At 30.1% G+C, this 12,018-nt stretch overlaps 1 protein-coding gene across 1 annotated transcript in view; it reads right to left on the bottom strand.

Annotated features, from left to right (window-relative positions):
* The window catches only part of LOC145191539 (uncharacterized), a 51,756-nt gene that overhangs the window by 33,015 nt on the left and 6,723 nt on the right, over positions 1-12,018 (bottom strand). Inside the window, exons 7-16 of the mRNA XM_090067567.1 lie at positions 8,594-8,974; positions 8,202-8,373; positions 6,278-6,553; positions 6,023-6,151; positions 5,677-5,861; positions 5,457-5,570; positions 2,400-3,221; positions 1,029-1,513; positions 679-832; positions 81-528 (exon numbers count right to left, since the gene is read on the bottom strand). Of these exons, the coding sequence (XP_089923693.1) occupies positions 81-528; positions 679-832; positions 1,029-1,513; positions 2,400-3,221; positions 5,457-5,570; positions 5,677-5,861; positions 6,023-6,151; positions 6,278-6,553; positions 8,202-8,373; positions 8,594-8,974 (3,166 nt within the window). The remainder of the gene's footprint in view (positions 1-80; positions 529-678; positions 833-1,028; positions 1,514-2,399; positions 3,222-5,456; positions 5,571-5,676; positions 5,862-6,022; positions 6,152-6,277; positions 6,554-8,201; positions 8,374-8,593; positions 8,975-12,018) is intronic.

The following is a 12,018-nucleotide window of genomic DNA, read 5'->3' as shown; positions in this document are numbered from 1 at the left end:
TTTCATTTTAAAATTTGAGTTAGAACTCTTATAAAATAACTTAGGAATAAAGCTAAATCTATAAAAAGAAATTAATGTACCATCCAGGTGTGCATAAAGTGCAATTTTCTTTATATTGTAAATTTGTTTGGTTTCCATAGGTTCCTAAAGGACAAGGTAAAGGAGCATCTGATTTAGGAGGACAATAGTAACCTCTAGGGCAATCTATTGGATTAGCAGTGCCTTCTAAACAGTAAAATCCAACAGTGCAACTTAAGCAACCAGAAAGATCTTTTGTTTGTCTAGTAGCAGTGTAAGTGCCTGCAGGACATGGCACTTGTTTGGAACCATAAGAACCAATCAAATTATTAAAGACACCATCTGTTATATTTGTTGGACAGTAAAAACCTGCTTCACACTCCTTAGAAGGGAATATAGTCTTTTCTTCACAATAGTAACCAGCTTCGCATGGTAAACAAGACATCAAAGATTTACCAGAAGGAAATTGATTGTAAGTACCAACAGGACAAGGAACTTCAAGAGGAGTGGCTAAACAAGAAAAGTAAAAACTTATATTCTTTTACTATAGAAAATTAAACATATTTGGCCAGAAACAGCTTGACCCCCCCCCCCCCAAAAAAAAAAAAAACAAAAAACAAAAAAACAAACAATTTAGAGCAATTCTATTTAAATTACAACCTTCTACACAATAATGACCCTCTGCACACTCTCTAGCATCAGCTAAACTTTTAAGTCCTCCATAACAATATTTACCAGCTGGGCATCTCTTATTAGCAAGCATATTTGACTCACTAGTAGTTTCACTGTCACAATAATACCCACTTGGACAATCCTAAATAAATAAAAAAATAAAATTTATTACCATGTTAAACTATTACTGCTCCTTTTTAAATTCTTTTACAAAAAATAAACAATATTTGAAAACTTATTGTAAAAATTGTAAAAACCTGCCCAACATTTCTTTGCTAACACTAATATTCCAAAAAAATTATATTAGAGCATTCAAGAAAATAGAACAAAAGTATTACCTGGCAAACAGACTGTCCCACTTTAGAATACTTTCCAAAACCACATTTTACAGGTGTTATAGTTGCATTTAAACAAAAATAACCACCATCACACTGTAAGCAATCCATTTGATAACCAGCTGCATTACCAATAGTTAAATTACTTGTTTTATTATAACCATATGGCATGTATGTACCATATGGACATTCATAAGGATTTACTGTTCCTTTTTCACAAAAGTAACCTTGGGGACAAACTTGACAATCATTAACACTTGATTTTCCATATTCTTGATTGTATGTTCCATTAGGACATGGATATTCTTCAGCAAACTTAGTTTTGAGTAAGCAGTAAAAGCCGGGTGGACATATGCCTGTTATTGCAGCCTCTCCTCCAAGACAGTAGGAGCTAGGTGGACAATTAGTACATTGATTAACATCATAAAGTTGTGAACTATTGGAGAATGTTCCAGGAGGACATGGATATTTAGTAGGAGATGGAGTACCTAAGGACAAAAAAGTTAATAAAACCCTCTTTAACTTTTAGACAAGAAAAACTTAGTGCATAATTAAAGTAAAGATATTTAAAACTAAAAATTAAAGTCAAAGAAAATTTTAATTTCCTATTCCATAAAAAAATGTTATGACCAAATATTACATAGTTCTTATTGTTTTGAAGAACACTCAAATCTTATCAACTTTTATTAATTCTACAGTTACTTATCTGGAGATACTTGTTGCTTATGGTGGCATTCATAAAATTCCCTAGGTTGTGGGGTGATATCTTTGAAGTTTAGTATCAGAAGCACTGGCTGCAAGTGTGTGTTTTGTTAAGTCAAAAAATTTATTTGTGGCTGGAATCTCAATAGAGATTCCAGCCACAAATAAATTTTTATCAAATTTTTGTCAAATTTTTGTTGGTTGGTTTTTTGGTAGTTCAAGAAAACTAAATTTAGGAATAAAACTAAAAAATAGTAAAAATGATTATAAAACTAAATTCGGGAATTTTGTCATAAAAAAATTAGGCTACAAACTTTTAAGAGCATTATGTTGCGGAACTTGTAAAATTTTCTGAATTTCTATATTGGAAAAGGCTAAAATTTCAACTGCAATTTAAAAAAAAATTAAGAAGGAAGAATAATCCTACCAACAAGGAATGTTCATTTCCTGGTTGGTAGGATTATTCTACATTTATTCTATTGGAACATTATTTATTCTATTGGAACATTATTTATTCTATTGGAACATTATTTATTCTGCATGGAACTTTTTTTGTATATTAGAAGCAATCATAGTAACAAACAAACTGTTTCAGTTTTTAGATTTTGCTTTCAATTTAAAAAGAATAAATAACCTAGAGAAAAAAGTAAATAGATATTAAACAAAAAATACCTTGTGGACAGTAATGACCTTGACGACAAAATTGCCATGGTTTATTAGGAAAACCTGTAGCCCAAGTACAAGAGAATGACGGAGGACAAGGAAGACATTCTTCAGCCCATTTTAAATTAGTTTCATTAGTGTACGTACCTGGAGGACAAGGAAACTGGTTACCAACTATTGTCCCAGGTGGACAATAGTGACCAATATCACAAATACCATTTGGTGAACTTAATCCAGGCACAGTACAGGTTCTTCCTGCATCACATGGCTTGCAATTTAAGATATGGCCTGTTCTATTATTAATATTATAAGTTCCTGGAGGACAGGGGATAGGACTTACTGTTGGTTCTAGTTTACTCCCATCAGGACAATAATGCCCCACTGGGCAGCTTACACATTGAGATGCATTTTGAAGTCTATATGCACTTGAGTATGTTCCTATAGGACATGCATAAGAGTTTGCAGAACCTGTACCAATAGGACAATAATAGCCAGGAGGGCAATCATATAATAACCTACCGGTACCTTGAGGACAATAGTAACCTGGCTCACAAATTATGCATGCTGAATCTAATGTCTGATTTCTTAAAGGATTGTATTTTCCAGATGGGCAAGGAAACTCAGTTGAATAATGAGTAGCTTCAGGACAATAATATCCTTCATTACAGGGAAACAAAGTATAATCGCTAACACCAGGCCCTGTGCAATAAAAACCTGGTGGACAGTTTTGACATGCGGAGAAATCTCTAGATCTATTGTTCTGATTATATGTTCCTGAAGGACATGCCATGAATGATTTCCCATCACAATACCCTCCAGATGGACAAGCACCTATATAAAAAAAAATTTGTTAAAAAATATTTACAAATAGGACTTCATAAACTTACTATATTGACTGTTTTATGAACTTAAACTTTTGCAGGAAGAATGTTCTTCAGTTTTAAACTTTTACTGAACAAACCTGTTTGTATTAAGTGAAAATACACTTAACCACAAAATTAACGCACCACTTATAAATTCTGACTTACTTTGAAAAATATTATGTATTTTGCGGATATGCCAATTACAAAAATGATAATAATGTTTGTTGTTACACCTTTTGAAGGTTTTATTCTGTTTCCCTTATTTAATTTTGAAATTATAGCAGCTTTTCATGTTTTGCTATAAATTTGCTGTAAAACTCACTTCTAACAGAAAAGTATAATTGGTTTTAAATTGTTATAACTGTAGAAAAGATAACTGTTATTTGAGCAACACATCTGTTTGAAATGCAGCATTCTAGATGAAATTTAAGTCATGATGAATGCGTTGCAACTGTTACTTTGTCCAATGAAGATTAACAAATTGCAAACTTGGTAAAAGATTTGGAGTGTCTCATACAACTGTCAGTAGGGTTCTAAAAAAGTTTGTAGAGACCAAGGATCACGCTAGACATCTTAGCCAAGGCAGACCACAAGCTACAAATTCCATCAAGGACCAATTTTTAATGCTTTGAACACTAAGAGAGAGGTTCACTACTGCATGAAGTCTCCAAATACAACTTACTGAGGTTCATGGAACTGTTATTATTTAAGATACCATAAGAAGAAGACTTCGTGCTTTACATTTATGACCTAGAGTAGCAGCTACTGGTCCCAGATTGTCTGTAGACCACCAAAGAAACAGACTGGCTTTTGCAACGAGGCATATAAATTAGGAAATAAATGACTTTGGACAGGTCTTATCTACAGATGAGTCAAAGTTTTGCTTTGTAAGTTCTGATTGTCGCCCAAGAGTGTACAGAAAACCAAATGAAAGATATTCTGCTTGTAACATTCAAGAAACCACTTTATATGGAGGCAGCTCATTGATATGCAGCATGATATGGGGCAGAGTATCTTTCACAGCTAGCACAGAGTTTTTTATTGTTGATGGTGGACATCTCACTTCTCAAAAATACATAGCAGACATTTTAGAATCTTTTGCGGTACCTTTTGCACCATACATTGGAGATGGCTTCATTCTTATGTAGGATAATGCTAGACCAAGTATGGCACATATTGTTACTGAATACTTAAATAATGTAAATATTCAAGTTTTGGAGTGGCCAGCTTGCAGTCTAGATATGAACCCAATAGGGTATCTTTGGAACATAATGGGACATCGTGTTAGAATCCAACATCCACCACCTAACAGCCTAGATGAGCTGCGACAAAGTCTTATCTGCGTGTAAGAAGATATGCCTCAAGAAACAATTAGATCTCTAATTTCAAGTATGCCACAGCACTACCAGGCTGTAATTATATCAATAGGTGGTAATACTAGTTTTTGATAAGTCAAAAATGTTTCAATTTAAGCTGTATTAGTGTGCATAGCAATAATGAGCATTTTATTTTGTTAAATGAACCATATTTTTGGCTTTAGTTTTTTTTTTTCATCATCCTCAAAGTCAATTTTATTATTATCATCAAAATAATTGTGTTCATGTGTTCTAATCTTAATATATTTGTCAAAATATATGATAATATTGATGACAATTAAAATAAATCAAAATGTATAAATAGTGCGTTAATTTTGCAGTTAAGTGTATACTATTTGGTAGAAATAAGTTCTGGTGACTGATCAGTATTTCAAATGTTTATAAAATATACTTTGACAGAAAATGATTTCTTATAACTCAGAGTATTTTATGAGATGAATTTAAAAAATTACATCTCTAATAACTAAAAACTTATACAACAAAAATTTAGAAAAGAACTGCAGAGGTTGAAAACTTATATAACTCAATATTTTTAAATTGCCATTAAGTGTGTATTTTTAGTCTCTAGTCATTGTCCTAAACTTTGTGAACTTTTCAAGAAAGCAAACAAAAAAAAATTTTAAATCATCAAGTAGTTCATAGGTATTTTGTAAGAGTATCTAGAAAAAATTTGATCAAAAACTACCATTTTAAAAACTTAAATTACTGCCATATTAAATTACTTAAAATACTTAAATTACTTACTTAAATTACTAGCATATTAAAAACTCAAAAAAAATTATCAGTGAGTTTTTTATGAGAAGGTTTTTCAAAATTCAATCAGTTACCATCAAGAGGTGTTGCACTTATTGATCCTGCCACACAAGTATAACCAAGATCACAAGTTAAACAAAGTGTTGCACCACTTTCTGAGTATGTTCCCACAGGACAAATAACTGGGTCTAAATAATTTGTTAAGCATCATGGTATTGGAAGTACTTAACAAAAATAAGTTAAAAATAAGTTTAAAATAAATTAAAAGAGAGAACTTTGATAAATAATCAATACCAGTTGGGTCAGAACACTGATAACCAGCTTCACATTTTGTACAATTCACTTGTTTACCATAAGAATAGTAACCACGTGGACATTTTACAGGAGCAGATTTTGTAGTTTCACAGTAAGATCCAGCATCACATACTAAACATTTTTGAGAATTACCAAGTGAATATTCGCCAGGATTGCAAGGAATACTAGAAATTAGACATTTTTCATAACTTTAGGATATTCAACAATTACTCATAAACTACTATTAAAAATTAAAAAAATGGAATCATTTTTTAAACATAATTCTATACAAAAAATTATTCTAAGTAGCTTTAAATATTTAAAAAATTATAGCTAGAAAACTTACACATTTGCTTTGTCTGTATATGGACACATATAACCAGCTGGACAATACTGGCAACTTGATGAGTTAGATGTAGAGTAAGTACCTGGTTGGCAATTCTGAGAATCTTTTAAATCTGTGCGTGAACAATATCTAATTAAAAAAATGATCTATATTGGAATGTAATAGTTACACAAAACTAAAAATATTCAAGAAATATTAATTATATTTAATAGCATACTTATTTTCTATATCTAACTTATCTTAAAATATTCTTACTGTCCAGCAAGACATGGTGTACAACTTGCTTGGCCACCTATTGAATACCAGCCTGGCTGACAAGCTATAAGCAAATCAGTATTTGTGGAAGGACATTCATAACCAGCAGGACAAGAGTAGCACATTGAAGAACCTTGTTTAGAATATTGACCTGCTTTGCATGAGATAGGAGCAGATAATGGTGTATCACAATAGTAACCGGCTGGACATGGTGTGCATGAGGATGCACCTGATTCAGATATAAAACCAGGGGGGCAATCTAATTCTGTATTGATTCTGAACAAGAATAAATTAATTTCACCCATCATCATGATCATCATAATCATGATCATGATGGTGATGATGATTATGATGATGATAATCATGATCATGATCATCATAATCATGATCATCATAATCATGATCATCATAATCATGATCATCATAATCATGATCATCATAATCATGATCATCATCATGATCATTATGATAATCATCATCATGATCATTATGATAATCATCATCATCATGATTATCATCATGATCATTATGATCATGATTATCATCATGATCATCATGATCATTATGATCATCATCATGATCATCATCATCATAATCATCATGATCATCATGATAATCATGATCATCATCATACATTTATATATAATTATGCCAATGCCTATTCCTCATTCTAGAAAGACTCCTAATTGAAGATTCTGAATTGTGGAATAGTAGAAAAGACTATCAGGTTGCACCATAAATTATAAAGATATAGGCTAACCAAAGACCATGCAGAGCATGGGGTTGCTCTAATCCAAGATGCTGCAATCCAAGTGTGATTGATACAGAAGTGAAGATCAACTCCATTATGTACTGCAACTCAATAAATAGAACAGAGCATCATTTCCAAATTCAAAGAAACTCATGCTATCACAATTACTATTTACATTTTTTATTTGATGTACTTTTTATATGAAACTGCATTTCAAACAAATTGTTTCCAACTTTTATCAATTATGCTATAACTAAAAACGCTGAAGGCTTCGAGCCATCTCTAAATATTAAAATTTTGCTTAAACTTGACAAATATTTGTTATTCATGAAAAGAAACTACTTGGAAGTTTTAGACTATATGTTACTCTAGCTTATTTTTTTTTGCATGTTGTTCTTTTTTTTTGAGCCATATTAATGATGAGATTGAAATTGAGTTCCATAATTTACAGTCAATAAAAAAGATATATATATAGCCTCAATATTAAGATCTAGAAAGTAAATAACTGCATTTTTTGGATTTTATTTTAATTTTTTTAATAACTGTTTCAATTAAAAACTCTTCCAGAAAGCTTTCAGAAGTTTCTTACAAAATGTAGAAACCAACTTATATCAAAAATTGATTAAAAATTTTATATACTAGAACCCAAAAATTGATTATTATGCTTTCATAAAAATATTTAGAAAAACAAATTTGACAGGAACTACAAATTTTTTTAAATTTAAAATTAAGAAAAGTTGTGTTAAATTTTTTCCAATATACTTGTTTTGATCTTTTTTTTTTTCTCTCTTTTTTGTTTTGTTTTGTTTGTTTTGAACTTCAGAAAAAGTTTTCTGAAGTTCAAAACAATAATTATATATAATTTATTATAACTATATATAATTTTATTATATATATATTTATTATAATTATATATAATTTTATATAAAATATATAATTATATATTTATATACTATATGATTTTCTGTAAAACTCATTGAAGGGAAACCTAATAAGGGGGAAAAGGGGTGGGATTGGCTTGTGACAATACTGTAAACAGAAGCAACAAAAGCAATCATAGAAACATCAGCACAATCTTTGCCACAACCACCACCACTCTTAAGCCAAAACATATATTAAGGTTTATTGCATTAAATAGTTATTATTTATGACATTTATAAAATATTTGCTTACAAATTACTGGGACAATACTTTCCAGCATTACAAGGTGTGCAAATTAGATCTCCAGCAATTGAATAAGTACCATTTTTGCATGGAACATTTTTAGATGGATTTGTAATATCAGGACAAGAATATCCAGCTGGGCAAATTGTACATATTGAGGAACCCAGGCTACTCAGAAATCCTAATTTAAAAAATCTAAGGTTGAGTAAAATAAAAATCTTTATGTTGAAAAAATTTATAAACAGTTTATGTTGCAAATTGGTCACATGCTCTACCTTCACTCTATTACAAAAATCTCTGAGCTTATAAAAGTTTTAAAATTGATAATAAAACAAAACTCTTGATAAAAATAATTTTTAAAATAATGTTCCCAGATTATATACTCATTTTGCAAAAATTACCTGGATAACAAGGTACTGGAGCAGCACTGGGATCTTCACAAGAAAAACCGCCAGGACAAGGAGAACAAAAAAAATCAGACATGTTGCTAAGAGATCGATATGTTCCAGAAGGACAAGGTATTGGAATTGAATTGTCATTAGGACAAAAAAATCCTGCGGGGCACACTGCACAAGAAGTAGAGCCTGCTAATGACCACATGCCTTGGGGACACTTAATCATATCTTGCCCAGGATAAGGACATTGATACCCAGGTAAACAAAGTATACAGTCAGTACCATTTTGAATAACAACTTCACCAGTTTTACAAGTTGATGGTAGTTGGTCTCTTGATTTACAAACTTGCCCAGTGTATTTGGATGGGCAAGTTGCACAACTTAGCACTGCACATAGAATATAGTAAGAGTTTTAAACGTTTTTAAAAGATAGAATATAAAATACAAACATATCATAATGTCTTGCAGCATTTCATATAGAATAAAGGTCAAAAATATAAAGTTCTGATGCTGCATTATACCCACAATCTGAATACTTTGTAGGTTTGAATTTATTGACACATTAAAAAGTAATCAAACATTTGTGATTTTAATGTGGCATCTAAGTAATTATGTTTTAATAATCAAATAAATTAACATTACATCTGGAACAATAGATTTAGGTTTAAAAATAATTCATCAAAATGCATATCTTTTTTTATTATTATTTTAAAAACCTAATCAAAACTTAGTAAATCAGAACATAAGATTTATTATAACTAAAACCAAATTTATGTTATTTGTTTTGTCTACCTTAAAGGTGTTCCAGAATTGTCGGAAATCAGAACATAAGATTTATTAAAACTAAAACCAAAATTATGTCATTTGTCTTGTCTACCTTAAAGGTGTTCCAGAATTATTGGAAAGTTTTAAAACTAGGTTTAACAATAGTTCATGAAAAAACCTACAATTATTTGTTTTTATCAAAGCCTTAGTAACCAAATACTATGCATATAAAATACTTTTGGATACAGAAGCCCAAATAGACACCTGAATTTTTTTAAGATCTTGCAAACTTGACTGACCCAAGAAAACCTTTTAGGGAATGATAGGGTAGACTCAATTGAACACTAGTATATTGTCACTGAAATCTAATCTTAAAAAAGGAGTGAAAAAGGTGAGTTCAAAAATTATTACTTTATATAATTATGATCACGACCACAAATGACAGTTATATTTTGTATTTTTATAGTATACTAAACTTCACGTTTCTGAAAAAACAACAAAATTGAATATACAGTATGAAAAGTATAGTACAGTGAAAGCAATAAGTTTTATAAATAGGATAAAAAATATTCCAAAAACACAATAATATGAGTAATAAATTTACTTTAACTACTGTTAAACATTCTATTTGAAAAATTTCTTGCACTTATATTTTCCATCTTAAAATTATACAAAATATGAGTGTTTATATTCTATGATTGTGTTTGAGTTTATTTAGAATTTATTCAACAAATATTTGTGAGAAAGTTTTGAACAACTCAAATGTGCTTTGAATTGTAATCGACAATGCAATTCTTTAGTTTCTCTGCATATTGTGGATGGGTTTGTGGTTGCTTAAATCTTTTCCAGTGAATTTTGAATTGATGACGAATTGTGGGTTGCTCATAGAAGATTCGCAGAGAGGTGTGTTTCCATTCGATGAAGTATTGAACGTGATAAAAAACTGTGTGTACTTTTGGTGATACACTTGCATCTGTTGATAGGTGAACTCTTGAATTCTTGAACTTTTTTTTTTGATAGTTTGATCCTAATTTTTTTATACCTACTTTTTTTATTAACTTGTTTCCAAAGTAAGCCTTAACAACATCATTGAATTTCCTGAGAGTGTAGATAATTTGGATTGGTTGGGTTGTCGCTTGTCTTGGGAAATTGTTGAAAAGAATCAACTTTTTAAGAATTTTCTGACATTCTGAACTTTTTAGCTGCCTATCATGATAAGGTTGCGTAACAACTCAGCAAGCCATTTTGAGGCATCTGACTTTGTTTCTTTGAGAAACTTTAAAGAATCGGCAAATCAATCAAACCAATCGAATCAATGACATTTTTAAAGGTTTTTGTATTTTTCATATCAGCCCTAGTTATTTTTTCATGATCTCTTGCAGTGGTCATTTTCATGATCTCTTGCAGAAGCCATTTTAAAATTAGAAAAAATAGTAAAAACTTAAAATTTATAAAAATTATTAAGTAAACAAAAACAAATTTTGCTCAAAATTTGAGTTTTGCAAAGATAATACAGTACAATCTCTCTAATTCGAATCTCCTTAATTCGAAAACCTCCGTAATTCGACTAAATGTAAAGTCACCGTGATATGCACTTAAGAAACTCTTTTGTTTAATTTTCTATAATTCGAATCTCTATAATTCGAAAACCTCCGTAACTCGATTGGATTTTTCGGACCCTTTAGTGAGAATCTCTCTGTAAATCGATTTTTTTATTTTCTGACGTGTAAAAAGCTTGTTAACCGTTGAGTTCTTTTTTCAAATTTTGAATGTTTTGAGTTTTTGAAAAACGATTAACAAGAATTATTATCTTTTGTTTAAAAAACGTCATGGCATCAAAGAGACCGCATGAAGAAACCAATTTAAAGCGGAAACACGATGTTGTACTAGAATTTGAGAAAGGAAAAACAAATAGAGGTTTCAAAAATCTTTGATATTCCACCAAACATTCTTTTAACCTGGAAAAAGATTAAAGATAAAATCTTTGACGCTTTTCGTCAAGGAAATTTGGCTAAACAGGTGAAGGTTGATACGTATTATCATGTCAACAAAGCTGTACTTAAATGTTTCAAACAAATGAGCTTATATTCAAAAAAGGCGATCTACAATTACTGACTTTTTTTTTTAAATAAAAAAGTTTACAACACATAATCTCTATTGCATTTAGGCCTAAGAATCACTATTTGTTTGTTTTTTCATCTCTATTTGTAGTTTGACCAGAATATTTGAAAAAAAATCAACTTTCTATAATTCGAAAATCTCTCTAATTTGGACTTTTATTTTTCCCCATGAAGTTCGAATTAGAGAGATTGTACTGTACAAAGTTTTGGCAAAAATCATTATTTTTTTATTAGGTGAAAATTTTCATAACTTTTTTATTTATAGGTTGATTTTCAAATTCAAAGATCTATCCATATTGGAACCAATTTCCAATAGTATTTAATGTTAACTCCATTCCCACAAGCACCTTAATTTTTAAGCAGTAATGAAAAATGTAATAAAATCCATTTTTACATGGTTTTCAACTTTTTTGATGTTGCAAAGAACGATATAAAATCATAATTTGTTCATGTATTTGAAAGTAATTATTTAATCTAAAAATATATTCTACAAAAGCATTTTAAAAAATATGAAACAACATATATATAAAAGTGGCGCTTGATATA

Source organism: Hydra viridissima, unplaced genomic scaffold (assembly GCF_058129835.1).
Source record: "Hydra viridissima isolate aposymbiotic clone 2 unplaced genomic scaffold, HvirCarnegie_v1 scaffold_11, whole genome shotgun sequence".
NCBI lineage: Eukaryota > Metazoa > Cnidaria > Hydrozoa > Anthoathecata > Hydridae > Hydra > Hydra viridissima.
This window is presented reverse-complemented; position numbering and strand designations above follow the sequence as displayed.